Genomic DNA, 16760 nt, shown 5'->3' on the forward strand with positions numbered 1-16760 from the left:
GATTGCTGGCGTGTGACCCACAGCATGGTAGAACCTTGCTGGAGGGTACATCCTGCTGGTGCATCTGAAATAAGCTTTTCCTTTTAAGGGGGATTGATACACGGTTATGGTCTTTTTGAGACTGTCTTGAGCAGCTTCCCCTCCAAACCAAAATTAAATGCTTTTACTGCTGCCCAAGCCTATCCATCAGTAATTCTGTTTTTTTTTGTGGAATGAAGTGATATATTTAAAAAAAAAAAAATAAAATAAAAAATTGCCTGAACTGAAATGACATAAAATGAAGTGTGTCCACTTAAATCCACACTTCAGCACTAGTTATTTTCTTCAAAATCCTAGCCTTTTTCAGAGAGGCAAACTGAAGAACAGAAGGCCTGCTTGAGTACGTTCAGTGGTACCAGTGGGTCATTGATACAAACCAGTAACAGTACCGCAGACTGTACACAGGGAGGTGGAGGGAATAAAGGCTGCATAATAGTTAAGTTCCATTGCAACTTTGCTAAGCCTTGCAAAGTAGCATAACAGAAACGTGATTCATGATGTTACTCAGTGTGCTAAAATTTCCAGGCCTTAACTTAAAACACACTTCCTCATGTTGATTCACATTGTCTGTGCTGTATATTTTGGAGCCTGCTATAGCTTAATATACGCATGCTCCTGCAAAGTGAGCTCTTAAAACACTGTGTTTGGAAGTGGGGGAGGTTTGTCTCCTGTTTTGGCAAATTTTCAGAGATTTAGTGACTATGAAGCATTTTTCCAGGGAGCTTCCGTCCCTGAGGATGAAAGGGTTGCAACTTCCCTCTCTGTAAGCTTATTATAGTGCATGTAGGGTTTCCTTTAGCTTCTGAAGTGTTTTCAGTCTTCCATAGAAAAGCAGGGTTTCCTGATGCTGGTTCTGTCCCTTTGGGCAATGAGTGTGCTGCAGATAACATGGCCTGCCCCAGAACAGGAAACATCTGCTGTGGGAACCCTCATGCACTAGTGAGGTTAGATGTGGAGATCCTGCCGCAGGAAAGGATCTACTACCCTGCTTCCGAAACAGAGTAAGCAAAAGGAGATATGAAGTGAAACAACTGCTGATGACTCCTGCTGTGCTGTCAGCAATAGTAGAAATCAGCGTGCAAAGAGTAAGCTTAAAATGCCTTCACAGGAAACATTCTGCAAGTAACTCTCTCTGGTTATTCCATGCCTCCAGACTACTCTTTCAAGTCCAATCAGGCTTCTCACTGTTTCTCTTGGTAGATGGGTTCACAAGATCAATCAATACCTGTTCACATCTCTCCTAACCTTGAACCTGTCTTTCAACTACTTTTTGCTACCTCCATGTATGTCAGTGAGGCCTCTTACACAACTATGGAAGAGATTACATCCTTTCTATGTGTCTTGTTATATATGGATGTGGGGGTGATACCTGTTTCTAAGAATGGCAGTCTTGTCTTAGCCCTTTGAAGTTGATCTGGGTGTTTATAGAATCATAGAATATCTCAGGTTGGAAGGGACTCACAAGAATCATCGAGTCCAACTCCCTGTTCTTCGCAGGACAACCTAAAACTAAACCATATGACTAAGAGTGTCATCCAGATGCTCCTTTAACTTTGAAAGGCTTGGTGCCACAACTGCTTTCTTGGAGACCCTGTTCCAGTGACAGACCACCCTCTCAGTGAAGAACCTTTTCCTAATGCCCAACCTGAACTTCCTCTGTTTATGAAGTTCCATGTCAAAGGAACCAGTGTGCCTCTCTGCTTGCTTCTCCTCCACCATGCCAGCTGCTTGTGTTTGCCATCTGATGCTGTGCTGAACTGACTGAAATCATTTTAGAACAACTTTCTAGCATGAACTTAATGCTAAGCAATGGATTATCCACTGACAGCTAGGCAAGTTGCTCCAGTAACTGCCCTCTCTGAGAACGTATAGCTTCACTTCATGCTTCGTTTGCCCATGTTGAGTTTCCAATGGCCTGTTCTTCTGTTCTACTTTCCTAAATTTGTACACCCCTTTATTTTTCTGCAAACTCAAATTTCCTAATCGTTACCAACATCTTTCATTTCTTTCATATACTGAAAGAAATGGAAGGCTGCAAACTCAGATATATAGATCCTCAGTTAAACAATCCAAAAAAATGCTTTTTACTAAGTACTTTCCTCTAGTTTAGCAAACCATGCAAGGCCACATAGCAAGTAAATACTGATAGAATAAGGCAAGATGGCATTCATGTTTTCCCTCGCACATCTCAATGAGGGCGTGAAAGTAAATCCTAGACAAGCTGCTATGATGGTAAAAGGGGAGCTGCTGTATTCCTCTGGGATAAGATCTAGGTAAACATTTATGAGGAATTATATTTTACATAGTAATGTCTGCAAAATCTTTGAGATGAATGTGCCACCAGACAGTTGTTGGAGTTTCTTTGTGTCATGAAGGCCCAGATAAACTGCAGCTGATCTTAGCTACAGTTTAAACCCGAACTGATCTTGGGGCCAAATGTGTACAGGGAATACCTGGGAGGAGTATGTTAGCCATTACTCTACACTTAATTGAGCTGCAAGGAGTTTTGATTTTGTGCATTCATGTAACATTGCTGTGTGAAAAACAAGAGCATTTCTGACTCTTAAGATCTTGGAGTGAAGCATTTGTTTAGCAGTTGAAGTTTTCTTGTGTTCTCAAAGGAAAAGTTTAGCGCTTAAGTTGGTCAATGGACTGAAGGAGTCCTATGGCACTTTTTCCCCTTTTCCTATGCAATAAGGCTTTGGGAACCTGCCAAGGGTTGAGGCTGGGCTGGCCACTACCAAATGACAGACACTCTATTAACTCCTCTCCCATCTCAGAAGGGGAAAGAAGAGAGAACAAGGGAGAGAGACTTATGGGTTGGAAAATAAAACTGAAATAGCTTTAATGAAAAAATAGCAATAAAAGATAATAATGAAAATACAAAAATAATGAAATCTATACAAATATATATATAGCAAATACCAAACCCAAGTCCTCCTGGTGAATATATGTCACCACTGATGCTGCAGGGCTGGCACTGGGGAAGTCCTCAGCTAGACTTGGTAGCAGACAGGAACCAGATGCAGGAGCTGGACTCTGGCACTGGATTCCGGGATGCACAGATCAGGATCGCAGTCAGAGTCTTCCTTGGATTCCAGCCATCAAAGAAGAGGGCTTGACCCTTGTGATCCCTCAGCTTTATACTGAATGTGACGTATATGGGATGGAATACTCTGTTGGTCAGTTCTGGCTCACCTGTCCAGTTCATTCTTCCCTGCAGGTGCGACCTTTTTACGTACCTGTGACACTTTTCACTTATGGAACCCCAACACAGGGTACAAGATTTAGCAGTGACCTTGGTCACTACAGAAGCAAGTATAAGCAAGAGCCTTTCTGCGTACCATTCCTTGGTATTAACTAGAAACATCAAGTGTAATCGCTGTTGGAAGCAGTCACTTTCAGGAAGAACATGCAGGATTTCAGAAAGTGCAGTTACTTAGAAGAGACTTAACTGATAAGTAAAATCACTAAACAGAATTAGTTCCATTTTATCTCAAACCAGGACAGAACCATGCAAAGCCCTTTCACTGTTCTTTCTCCCATTTGAAGTTTGTTGTCCTATGGCTTTGCAGGTGACAGAAGTAGAGAGACAGTTACATCACTTGTCTGTCTTCTTGCCCAGCTGCTCATGGAGATCCTCAGTTAGGAAAGGAGACAGTTCATCCCAGGCAGGCTTAGATGTGGTGTGCTGGGCTGTACCCTGCCTGGGGAGCCTTAACTGTGTTTTCTGGAGGACAAGGTTCATGGATTTTGAACTTCTTACTTCTTGTGTAGCATCTTTCACATATACAGTTTAAACAATGCTTTCATATGTCTCATATCTTTATGGATATGAAAGAGGCTTTAAGAGAAAAATGCCAAAAATGCTTTCAAATCTTGCATATACTTTTCTTCTAAATGACTTGAACAATAAAATATAATTCGTGCTTTATTTTCTGTCAGTGAAAAAGTAACCCCTAGTGGGAGAAGAGCAAACATGGAACAGACAGCAATGTGCCACCTTTGGGCAAACAGAGTGCTTTTGTTGCTGCAGTCTAAGGAAAACGTTAGGAATTAGATGTTTGAAATGGAATATGTAAATCATTGAACATATATCAAACACCTATAAATCAGAAGTAGTGGCAGTTTTGAATATGTTTTGTGTCCTGAAACTTAGGATTGTGCTTTTAATTTTAGTGCATGCAGCAGTAATAGCAATTAACGAAGCTGTTGAGAAGGGAATAGCTGAGCAAACCATCGCAGCTCTGAGGAACCCAAATGCAATGTTGCAAAATGTGGATGAGGAACTTGCACAAGACTATCAGAATGAACTCTTTGAAGTGAAAAGGAGAAAAGAATCAAATGCAAGACTTAAGGTAGTGGTATTTTATTAGCATTCCTAGAATACGTGTTCCTTCATGTTGCTTCTCATGCTGTAGTATTAACATTAAAAAAATTAGTTAATTTTTAAATTAGTGCCATGAGGGGGAAAACCCCCCACTTTTAAGCTAAATAAGATACATAATGGTAATGTAACAAGCTGACAGCCAGTTTTATAAGACTGATTGCTATGAGTATGAAGTAGCTTAACTTTGACTAAAGGATAAAATAAGGGAAGACTAAAAACAAAAAAAAAGACTGGTTTTCATCTATCAACCGTTTTAGAGAAAAAGAAAAAAAATCTGTTTAAAAAGTTGCAAAAAGAATGATAAAGTTTCTGAGCATAAAGTATTACCTCTGCCACAGATCTTTAATATGAAGTTATTTGCTTTGGTTTTTACATGGGAGCTAATGCTTTCTGTAGTTGAAAAGTAGTACACTATCTTTACATGGCTATTTTACAGGAAGCATGAAGTTCTTTAAATATTGTTCAGCCAGTTACTGCAAAGTGCTGTTTTCTTTAGTTCATATGGTCAACCAAATCCTTCACAAATAAATCCAGACAATTCTAGCTGATGCAGTTTTAATGACTCCCACTGATAACTTTTCTCTCTGCAAAGTTTTTCTGTTTACCAGTAACAATTTTGTTTTCTCAGAATGGCACAATCTCTGAAGAAGAGAGAGACGTCTATGAGGAGCTGCTGACACAAGCTGAGATTCAAGGCAATATCAATAAGATAAACAGTAAGCCATTCTGGATCCTTATGGAAGTGTGCACATGACACGTGATGTCCCACATTCCAGCTGAACAGGACTTGAATCCTCATGAACAAACAAAATATTTCTGTGGAAAAACCATGCATAAGTAGCTAATGTCTGTCTATAAGAGTTTTTTCTCGCTGTTCCTTTTCTACTACTCTTGGGGAGGGGCTAATGTCTGTGTTTGTGGTTTTTGCTGTAAGGATTCCTCAGTTCACAATCAAGTCGTCTATTGCCTTCTCTGTTTCCTTACATTTGAGTTCTTTTTGCGTGCAGAATACTGTAAATTTTGACCCCCTTTTCTATATAGAGCCAAAATTAATTCATAATCTTCCAATTAGCTGTGGCCGAATTGCTCCCACATGGGCTCACACAGAGCCAGAGACTCCCTTTGTAGGATTGGTCTTGAAATAAATAATCCTCTACTGGATAAAGATTGCCACCCTAGCTGGCTTTTACAAAAAGACGCTGACAGCAATGGACTTTTTTTGTAAAAGTGTATTTGCTGTTTATAAGCATTGTTTTCATTTCAGTTCACATAGCTTTAATCCAAGTGAATGGGGCTATTGACCAGCAAGATGAAGTGGCACTGATGGCAGGTTTGAACCGTCCTGCTCTAAGCCTACTTGAAGTTCTGCCGCAAAATTCCTCATGGTACCTAATGCAATTGTGTGATTCTAAAGAACAGAAAATGCAGGTAATTGAATGGAACAGGTACTATGCATCAGTTTGCATTTTTTTAGCCAATTTTAATGCAGAGAGAAACTGCCTTTATTCTGCCTTCAGCATCACTTATGAAACAGTTTTATAAGGTTTTAGAATAATTTATATACTAATCAACACTGAAGTAGCTGCATTTGCTCTAAAGAGCATGATGCCTTTGTAAGTAGTTACTAAGATATCGGAAGAAAATTTGAGATATAGCATGCAGCCCCTAATACTATGTTTGCTTTGAAAATGAGTTGTAACAAAAGGTAATATTGAATCATTAACAGCAAAGGAAACAGTAAATTGGGTTTTAAGAAGAAAATGCATCATTTTCAATAAGATGAAAATCACAGGGAAAGATTAATACTGTTTACTGTGACATTGTATTTGATGCTCAGGGGATAATACAATCAAATCCTAGTGTCCCATCAAGGGGTTTTATCCCTTATCTCCTATCAAACTTAAAAGTATAATGAAATCTTTTTTTCTGATCTGTTAGATAGCAGGGGTTCCAAATATGCTCGACAAAAATGAAATACAGAAAGAAGTTAGTGTTGCCAATGCGGAGGCTGAGGCTCACAAGCTTAGTGAGTAACTATTTTAATACTAATTTTTTACCATCACCATTTAATTATGTTAAGCTGATGAACTGAATCCACGATTTCTTGCATTTAAACAAGGTTTCTCAAGTTGAAACCATATGTGTTGCATTTTATTTTTGTAACTGTTTTTCTCAGTGTCACAATTGCCAAGTCACCAATCTATCCTGCATTGCATATACTCTTATCTGAGGTAGCTTACACTTTTTTTTCTCTGAACAGCTTGAGCCACTGGTAAACACATTGGCTAAAACTGAAGACAATGGATGGCTTGATGGCTTGAACAAATATTTATCAGTGTGGTATTAATCCTCACTTGGAAATGATGAACATCTTTGTAGAATGACAACATGGAAGAATGTTTTGCAAAGGCATCACATCACAGAGGAAAATTATTCTCACTTTTAGACACATGTATCTAAATCTATCCTGTTCTTAGCCTCCTAAGAATGTCACAAGGTGCAAGTTATAGTTTGTAAAAAATATAGTTAAGGGGAATCTAAATTTGCAGTGCATGTATTGCTGCTTTTGGCTGGAAACTTCTTTGCTAGGAAGTTGAGCTTTGGTTAAACTGCTGTCATTTCGTGCTACATGTGGGCATGGCTTAGTGGCTGTTTTGCTTCTCGTATTATTTGCAATGCTTTAAATCCAGGCTGATTGCTTTTGTAATGTGAGGTCAACTTAAGCCAGAAGATAAGTTTGACTTACTACCTCAAATGTTAGCCTATTTTAGATTGGTTAAGCTAACCAATGGTGAGCAGTACTTTCTCTGAAAGAATTGCTCCTTGGTAAAGGAAATGAGGAGGAAAAGTATGATGTATGAAAAGCAGCAACAGCAATTTGGAGAGCAACTTATTTCTTATGTTTGGTTTGACACGGAAAAAATAGTGGGTTTTGTTATTGGAATTTGAACAATGTAAAGTGTGTTTTGCAAGTTGCATGCTCAGTTCCTGAATAAGAAATCAGTAGCTTGGTTATTGACTGTAGAGCTAGTCTAGTTTGTTTGCAGACTGACTCTTTTCCTCTCTGTTCTTTTCTCTTAAAAAGCATGCAGGCTGTAGCTTTGAGACCCTTTCCTTTTTCTAACCTTAGGACTAGTTGATAGAGAGAGCCTTCAAGAACACATGGCCCATATGACCATGCTTCAGAGTAATTGAAATAACAGTCAAGGAGCTTCTTTAGGTGGGCCTGGTTACTTAGAAAGGTTTCTGAAGTCTTTGTGTTGTATAATGAGATCTGAGTGTTGCTGCATGCATTAACTGTGGATGGTGTCTGCTGTACAAGCAATCTTTTACAGACTCAAGCAGTCAGGTGACTGAAAGTATTCCCTGGATAATAGTATACGTAGAACCATAAGATAAAATGGAGGAGATGGAGTTATTTTGCTGATGGAAATGACATTTACATAATTGTCATTCTCTACTCTGCCACATGCGATCTAACCTTCAAGGCTGTTTCACTTTGTGCAACACCAGAGCAGTCCCTTGCACAACGTGTTCCTGGGTGTGTCCTGCCTGGGTTTCTTCAGAGTTGCTCCTCCAGGTGTGCAATTACGGTGGTTGTGACTAAGCTAAGGGGTGTTGTAAGGGTACTGCAGCTGCTCAAGTGAGAAGAGTTTTTCAGCATTTTTCTGTTGGGGTTCAAAACCTCTGCTAAAGCCAGTTCAACGAAAAGCAAAACAGCCAAGCTGTTCAGGTACTGAAAAGGGTTATGCTCATATTCCTCTACAATGGTCTGCTTAATTTTAAATTTGAGCTGCAGAGAAGGGAATAATTTCTAGATGACAGTGCTTGTGAGGACTGATCCTCCTCACCATTAGATAAACAGATGACAGAATGCAGAGGAAGTCCTAAAAGCCATAATGTGGTTTTCCATCAGTTCAGCTGCTGAAAATCCCACTCCCCTAATGTATTTTGTTGGTTTCTACCAGACCTTCTGAAACGGACAATAAAAATGTCCTTGGTGTTGCAGGACAAGCTTGTTCTAGCTAGATGAGTCAGGTCCTGTCGAAAGGAGGAGGTAAGGGAGGAAATGTATCCCAGAGGGAAAGGAGCTTTTGGGCTAAAGGAAGACTGAGGTGCTGGAGCTGACATACCCAGCAGTACCTGCCAGAAGCAAACCCAGGAGGCACATTGGGTCTTTCTCTGTGCTAGGATGGGGCCAGCTCCTTGTTTTGCGTTAAAGATACAATAAGCAATCTCTAATATCTCAAAGTCCAGAAACTAAAGTCCTCCAATAATTTGGTGCATACCTTTGAATAGACACTCTTTTTGCAACATTCAGCAGTTGTGTCTTGAAGAATCTCACACGAATATGTTTTTTTTCTCTAATGACAGCAAATTGTCTTCTTTGGAATAACCTAATTGTCATCTACATGGCATAAAGAGCAAACGGCATATGAAAATTAATAGGCTTTTCTTTCCCTGCTGTTCTCCAGAACTTATAGCAGTTGACAATATCAATACTGCAATTCGTAACTGTGATCCTAGTAAAACACTCGTTGCACTGATGAAACCGGAGGCGCAGCTGCCTGTTGTTCACTCATTTGCTGCTGCTGTCTATCAGACTGAGCTGTTCAACCTCCAACAACAGAATGCTGTGGTAAGAGTGAAAAGCTTACAACCTGCTCACTGATGTTACATAGTCAAACCATGAAAGAGCATAGCATGTTGTGTAAAATCAGACTTAATTCTCTTGCCATGGTGTTACATATTGCATGAATGGTTTTGGTTGAAATAAGCCATACTGAATCACAGAATTTGTTTCTTGACACATTTTGCTCTGGCTGAGCTCTTGTGTTGCAACAAGTCAACTGACATTTTATTGTTGCATGCTCTTAATGAGGACTAACTCCGTTTTATATATTGCATAGAAAAGTAATCCCCTGCTATGAGGGTTAGACTGGGATAGACGGGATTGTGGGGCGAAAGAAGGAAAGGCTGAAGAGATGTGTAGCAACTCCAGTAAGCTCTACCACCAGTGTTGTGATACTCTGACATGTCTGTGACTAGGGATTTTGCCAGGCTTTTTAGCTCAAGTCCATCTCCTTGATGGTATCTGGACTGTGTAACTCAAATTTGTTACACTGCTTATTCAGCTTCCTGACTGTGGTACATTATTGTCCTACAGAACTACTTGGCACATGATGAACTGTCTATTGCAGTAGAAATGTTGTCAGCTGTTGTGTTGCTAAACCAGGCCTTGGAAAATAAGGACATCCTAATGATAAAGAATCATCTCAGAAACCCATACATTGGCTTCAATAATCTGGAAGAGGAAAACTTTCAACGGTAAAGGTTATTTTGTCTTGTCTGGATGAGACTTGGCAATTTCTGCAAAAGGTTAAGTAGGCATTTTACTAGGTAGGCTGTCCTGTGTTGTGGCTATGAAGTTGAAAGAACTGCAAGATATATATCTGTGTTACAAGTTAATAAGAGATTATGTGGCAATTGCTGAACCTGTTGTGTATCTGTAAGTGTAAGCAATCACACAACCTCAGATGTTTGAGCGCAGAGTACGTGTGAGGTGCAGGGAAAATATCCTCAGAAAGCAAACATTAAGAACTGACAGGAATTTTTGCAGACACTAAAACATGAACCAACCAACTGTAGCTGGAAACTGTTAATTAGTAACCTCTCTGCAATACTGAAAGCAGATCTTTGGAATGAGGTACTGTTTAATGCCTTAAGGTCCAGGAGGCCCCTTAAACCACATTTGACCCCTTTTTTGCTTAAGAATTGCAAAGGTCTGAAAAACGTAGTACAATCCTGCTTGCTAAAAAGACGAGCACAATGCTGTGGCATGCATGCATGTTCAACATTAAATTCCAGCCTTCACTCAGCTGCCAGCTGCTTGCACTGCCATGTGCCTGACTTGTCACAGCCATGTGCTGCTGCCTCTGCGCTCTTTCGTGTATCTGCAAAATATATGAGGCAACACTATGATTTGTGTAAGACCTGAGCCCCCAGAGTGTGGAGGAGAGTGTGGGGGCATGGGACAGTTCTTGCCTCTTGGTGATAAGTGGTGGAAGCCTCCCTGTGCGGCTGGAAGGCATTATTAGGCAAAAGGGATAGCAGTGGCTGGACATCTTCACCAGCCTGCCAGGGGACATGGATCTGAGACTGTCCCTTGCTAGGTGTCGCAAAGCTGGAAGGTGGGCAGTCAGATAGGAATAAGAGTCCAGTGTTTTGGTTAGAGGGAGCAGAATGCCATAAGGTGGAGCAGAATTAATCTGCCACTTGGCATCTGCTAGTGTGAGGTGGTGCTTGTGGGCAAGAGAAGCAATGTTATAAATACACAGAAATGGACCTCAAAGTGTCCAAGTACAGCATCTTTGGCTGGTGTTACTGTGATCTGATTTTTATATTAAGCTGCCAGTCAATGCAAATGAAACACTAGGAATTAGCTGGGGTAGAGAATAAGATAAAATTTTATGATGCCATTATGTAAATATGTGCTGCCAACTATATGTTGAATATTGCAGGAAGCTTTGATTGCACAGTACCAGAAGGAATACAGCACAGCTTAGAAAAAGTTTAGTGAGGGAGATGGTGTTCAATGGCTTTCTTAACTTGTCAGGAATGTGTTTTCCTGGAAGACAGAATTTAGGGAAAATGAGATAGGTCTGCCAACATGTGCAGGTTGTGGGGAAGGTTACGAAAAGTTGCTAGCTTCAATTATAACTTTAGTTTTTATTTTCTTACAAGAATTGGAGTGAGGAAAGATTGAACACTAGCAAATATCAATTTTAAAATTTACAAAAAGAACTTCCATCTCGGAAAACATTTAAATAGTGGGAATCATTCCCCAAGAATACATAAGATTTCAAATTACAGTAGATACATTAACAGAGCACAGCATTGTTTGCAACTGTCAAAGTGATACATAGCCTCCAGCTCGGGAGGCCCTTAAATGCAGGCTGCTGAATGCTGGACAGGCAAATCAGAGCAGGAATTGGTGATTCTGTCTTGTATTTTTTCTGGCAACCATTCATTTGTCAGGCTTCTGCTAGCATTGGAAGACAGGTATTTGATCTGACATATTGTGGCAGTTGTATGCTTGATTCAGGAATATGAAAATTATTTAACTTAAGTATACATGAGCTTATGCTACTGTGAAGGTTTCCAGCTCAGCTTGTTCTGTGATCCTTCTAAGAAGGGTAGACACAGGCTACAGAGCCTATGCTTGGAGGACCTTGAGCTGTGGAGAGAGAAGCATCTTTTTTTTTTTAATTCCCTTCCTCTGCCCACAGCCCATCATATTCCACATGGAGGTAGCAGGGGGTGCTGCCACCAGGTGCTAGGGCAGAAATTCTGGTCTTCGACCTAGTGCAGCAAGAAGCTGACCATAGTTTCTCCCAAATTTATCTGTAGCGCCATACAGCGAAGTATATATTCAATGTATTATTGCCATCATCCCACATTGCCAAGAAAAGTGCTCTGAATTAGTATACAGGGACATTTTTTCAGATCCTGAAATGCATGCATAGAACCAGCAAGGCAACTTGCATGTCTGTATAATTTCTGGCAAAAGATAAGTTTGTCTAAAATTCATTAATTGAAGAAAATACTGGCATTAAAGGATGAATGCTGCATCTGACTAATTCTTTATGGCAGTTTATCTTATATATGAAATACACTTATGTATTTTATATCTTCTTATAGTTATGCTGATACACTATTGTCTATTAAGTCAGAGGCTTCATCTCAAGGCCAAGATTATTTAAGCTGGAATGATATTCAGAACTGCATTGACATGGTTAATATGCAAATTCAAGAAGAAAATGAAAGTAAGTAATTCTTCCTCTACAGTGTCCACAGAGATGATAGACTGGTCCTTGGTACATAAATTTCTGTGATGAATGGCCTTATACAGACACTTTTCAAGAGAGAAGAGCGTTAAATAATTTTGAATGCCTGTTGGTCTTTAAATGTCCTTGAAGTGTTCCTGGTAATGTTTTGGCTGTCTGGAAAGTACCATAGACTGCTTGCCTTCGGCAGTGTTACAAATGCCATGGTTCTGCCCACCTGGCAGTGTCTTTCAGTGTTTGCACTGGATGGTCTGTCTTTGGGGATTTTGCAGAAATTGTAAGCAAAGAGCATATTGGGAGATAGAGGAAGAAATTACAGGCAGTGTCCTGTGGAAATGAGATTTTTAATGTTAAATTATTTCCAGGCCCTTGTTTTTCGCAAGGGACTCTGTAAGAAGTTATGCAGTGCAATTATCTGTCCTGCTCTCCTTTTCAGTAACTTGATTTCATGTCAGAGAGTAGCTTCTTATGCCCGCTTTTTCTAATATGAAATGGATTTAGAGTTTATTTTTGAAACTAATCTAACTGCATTGCCCTAAATGGGTAGTGTTATATTAATGTGATAGGTGGTCATTTGGCCTTCAAAAATGCTGAAGGACCAAGTTTCTCCACTGAATACAGAAGTATGATTTTTTTTTTCCCCCTAAAATTTGATTCTATCAAGTTATGCCCAGTTTGCTGGAGCAAGGAGAGGAGAGGGCAGCTTTCAGACTGCTTGCCATTTGGCAAGCCGTCTGGAGTATAGTTTAAGAGCCTTTGTAAGATGCAGGCTGTTTCCAGGGTGGTACTGACGTGTGGTGCATGTGCCCTTCCCACACTGCCACCAGTGTCATGGGTGTTAACTGCCTCATACTGGTAAGAAAAGCTTTATATTACAGAAATACTAAAACTGTCTGGGTTGTTGCTTCCTAAATCTACTCAAGTGGTTCACTCACGGCTCACTCAAAATGCATGCTCTCTGGCAGGCTGGGATGCTGAGCAGTTAGTTTGACTGACAAATCACTTTTTTTGTCTGCATCTCTGTAGGCACTAGGAGTTGAAACAGGCCTTTAAAAAGGTGGCCTTGTATTAGTCTTTAGTACCAAAATAGCTGCAGTTGTTTTTGGTGACACTGGCCTCTGCCCAGGGACGGTTATTTGGGGCAGAGAGGGGAGGAAGAAGGGTGGACTCTGTTTCCACAAGCAAGCCTGCATGTCTGCATTGTCCCTCTTTGGTAGCCCCCCCCCCTGAAAAATTGCTCATTCCCAAAGCCTTATGAGGGCATGGATCTGTGACCCTGCGAGCTGGACTGTGATGGATCTGGGAGAGACTTGGTGAGAGACAATCTGCTGCTGGCAGGGATACCATCCATCACAGGTGATGGGGAAGCCTTTGGCTGGTGCCCTTTGGGGTGGCTTTAGGGAGAAAGTACCCCAAGCAGCAAGTTTTAGCACTGTTTGGGGGTAGGAGGAAATTTATTTTAAAGTGTTGAGACCACTCTGAAGAAAATTAATTAGAGGTTTTATTAAATACACTAGGCCCTGTTCCTTTGCTGGTAGAAGTCCTGAGTCCCACTGGTCGAAACAATCAAGTGATTTCTCATAAGGTCAACGTTATCAGATTGGTTATTTAAGGTGAAATTTAAAGAAATTGGGTTAAGTTGCTATGTAATGCTGTAGCTGGGAGGTCAGTATGTATGTATTTGTCCAAATCAGGGTTTCAAGTAAACTGGTCTGAAATAAGAATATTTATTGAAAATAAGTTTTTTCAGCACTGTGAGCCAATCTGTAGGTGAACATGTCTAGATGTGATGCCCAACCTTTCCTTAAGCTTCATGTAGATACTCCTGTCCTGAAAGTACAGAAGACCATTTTCCATTTTTTGGTAAGGACAAGTTTGATTTTTATGAAGAGGTGGATGTAGGTGAATCAGTAACCGGCAGAAAGGAAAACTGTACAACTTCACAGCTTCACATAAGTATTTGAGCAAAAATAATTTTAAATCTGCTGCTGTTGCTGCCTCTGCTTCTTGTTACTTGATTTTTCTGTTCTTTATGTTACTGCTTTTTTGTCCCGGATATTGATAAGTTGCAGCTTTCTTTGATAACTACGCTTTTAATAACTTTTCTGTTTCATAGGAATCATTGCAATTGGACACATTAACGAAGCAATTGACCAAGGAAATCCTGAGAAAACTCTAGAAACCCTACTGCTGCCCACAGCCAAGCTCCAGGATGTGAGACCAGTAAATGCAAGGCATTATCAGGATGTTCTGCACGATGCCAAATCACGGAAATGCAAGGTGAGAGCTTTGTTGCTGTTTGTCAGAACTGAAATGCCAATTAATTTCACTTACACATGTGTCCCTGTCCTATTCCCCCAATGTTTGGATTAGACATGTGAATAGGGTTGTAAATGGGGCAATGACAACAAACTGGCACTAAGTCATTTTCCACTACAACTTATTCTGACTGGCAAAAGGGATTCGCTCTCAATGTGTTAATAGTAAGACATATTCTGCATATGTGTCACTACTGACTTGATGTAACCCTGCCTATTTTTAATTCTACTAGGTTGCTGCAGCTATTGCAAAATGTGGTCAGCAGCAGCCCTGACATAGTTACAAATCTGTGCAACGATCTAGTTACTAGACTGTGTCAGGCAGGTAATTACGATATGGATGGGAATTGAGGTTTTTGCCCGAAAGGACTCATAGTCATGCTGAAGGATTCATGGTGTTCTTTAACAAATCTCTGGGAAGTACTTTGAGGAGTTTCAGTTTCTTAAATCTGGTGTTTTTATAATAGTGGAGTTTTGTACCTGTTTCTGTTCTGGCTTTATCATGCAACAACAAGTGGCTCCAGTTTAAACCAGTTTAAATTTAGCAGGATATTGCTATCTGCTTCCCCAAAAGCAGTGCTATGGTTAGCATCACAGCTCATGGAGGCATAAACAAAGATCAGCCTAACAGTTTGCAGGATGTGACCGAACACAAGATTAGCTAAAGCTACCAGCACTTAAAATCTCCAGTGTTTGGAAAAGATGCTTAGAACTCAAATAATGCATTTCTAAAGTAGTATAGCCAGCTGGAGAAAGATGCTGAACTTTGGCCTGCAGAAATATCTTCCGGCTATCTTGCCATCTCACCTGTGGTACCTGATGTGAAACAGTGTGTTTCTGCAATCCACTGTCAGAGCTATCAAAAGGCGTTTGCTCATCTCAGTTTCTTGCTTGCGTCCCCAGGTAAGGGCTGGTTTCACTAAGTCCTGGATCCTGAAAAGCCTCCTGTCTTGCCATATACGCTGGGGAGGGTTTAGTGCATGCTTACTACTTTGTTCTGGAATGGCCAGGGTTGGTACTTGCATGCAGAGTGTCCATGCAGGTGGTGGCTGTGCAGTGTGGGCCTGGGACATGCCAGAACATTTGTGCGCACGTAGTGAGCCAGGATGTTCCTGAGGCAGAGACCTATGGCCTACAGGCACCCAGGTGTCTGCACACAGCAGCCCTGCCCTGGCTCACTCCTGCCAGCTACCACTGTGTTCCCTGGGAGCAAACCTAGTGCCTGCTCCTGTCCCTGTGTAAATGTGCTGGTAGGAAACAAATGGATGTCTCTAAGTTTTGGAATAAAAATTGTGCAATCTTTTTGAAATCTTGTTCAAAAATTTTTTATGTTCCTAGAGACTTCGGCTGGCCTTTCTCTCCTGAGGTACTCGTTTTTTGCAGTCCTTTTGCAACTAGTCCTTTGCAGTCCAATTGCAGTCCTCTTACACCTCATCTGTAAACATGAGCATTGCTCCTGTTTAGAAACAGAGCAAGTCACTGTACTATGTGTGCTTCCAAAAGAAATACTTGGATGCATTAATCTATCTCTGTGCTGGTCAATCACACTGACATCACCATTCTTTAGGTAAAGATGTCATCTAAAAAAATCCTTAAAAAAAAAAATAATCCAAACATAATTTAAAAGCTAGTGCAATGTCTAAAGTCTGCCTATTCCCCACATTTTCTGAGCCCTTTTATAAAGCAGATCTGCCTTTAATTCTGTGTAGCATGTTTTAAGAGTGAGCCATGGTAAGAGGAAGTACTTGATTTACAAGGATCAGATAGGACTTCCTGTGTTCCCCAGTGTCTGGAAAAACACATGGGTCAAACCTGCTTGCTTATTCTAACCAGCCTGTTGTCATGGCCCTATAGCTGTGGTGGCTTTGGAGAAGTAGAGTCTGCACCCAAATCTACCAGTACCTGTTATAGAACTTAGTCTCAGATCACACCTACTTGTTCCTTGCTTGAAACTGAAGATGCAAACCTGGAATTTATTTATTCCTGTAATCTTAAACCACAGCTTCTAACAGTTCCCAAGGCCATTTCAAACCTAGTATGTTCAGGTCCCAGTGAAGGGAAATACTGTGTTTAGGCAGTGTACTATGGATACCTCAAAACTTAAACAGATGTGCCAAATGTTTTATTGGTTCCTATATTGTTTTATTTTTTTGGAGTGATAGGCAC

At 40.5% G+C, this 16760-nt stretch overlaps 1 protein-coding gene across 4 annotated transcripts in view; it reads left to right on the forward strand.

Annotated features, from left to right (window-relative positions):
• IQGAP2 (IQ motif containing GTPase activating protein 2) overlaps positions 1 to 16760 on the forward strand; it is a 106752-nt gene that overhangs the window by 55037 nt on the left and 34955 nt on the right. Inside the window, exons 7-14 of one of the 4 annotated variants that reach the window (XM_086478989.1) lie at positions 4219 to 4400; positions 5058 to 5145; positions 5694 to 5887; positions 6368 to 6455; positions 8905 to 9068; positions 9597 to 9757; positions 12131 to 12255; positions 14393 to 14556. In XM_086478989.1, coding sequence (XP_086335115.1) covers positions 4219 to 4400; positions 5058 to 5145; positions 5694 to 5887; positions 6368 to 6455; positions 8905 to 9068; positions 9597 to 9757; positions 12131 to 12255; positions 14393 to 14556 — 1166 coding nt within the window. The remainder of the gene's footprint in view (positions 1 to 4218; positions 4401 to 5057; positions 5146 to 5693; positions 5888 to 6367; positions 6456 to 8904; positions 9069 to 9596; positions 9758 to 12130; positions 12256 to 14392; positions 14557 to 16760) is intronic. The other 3 variants (XM_086478990.1, XM_086478991.1, XM_009949959.2) reach the window with 3 other exon arrangements.

The sequence above is a fragment of the Leptosomus discolor genome, chromosome Z (genome assembly GCF_034619465.1).
Source record: "Leptosomus discolor isolate bLepDis1 chromosome Z, bLepDis1.hap2, whole genome shotgun sequence".
Lineage (NCBI taxonomy): Eukaryota > Metazoa > Chordata > Aves > Leptosomiformes > Leptosomidae > Leptosomus > Leptosomus discolor.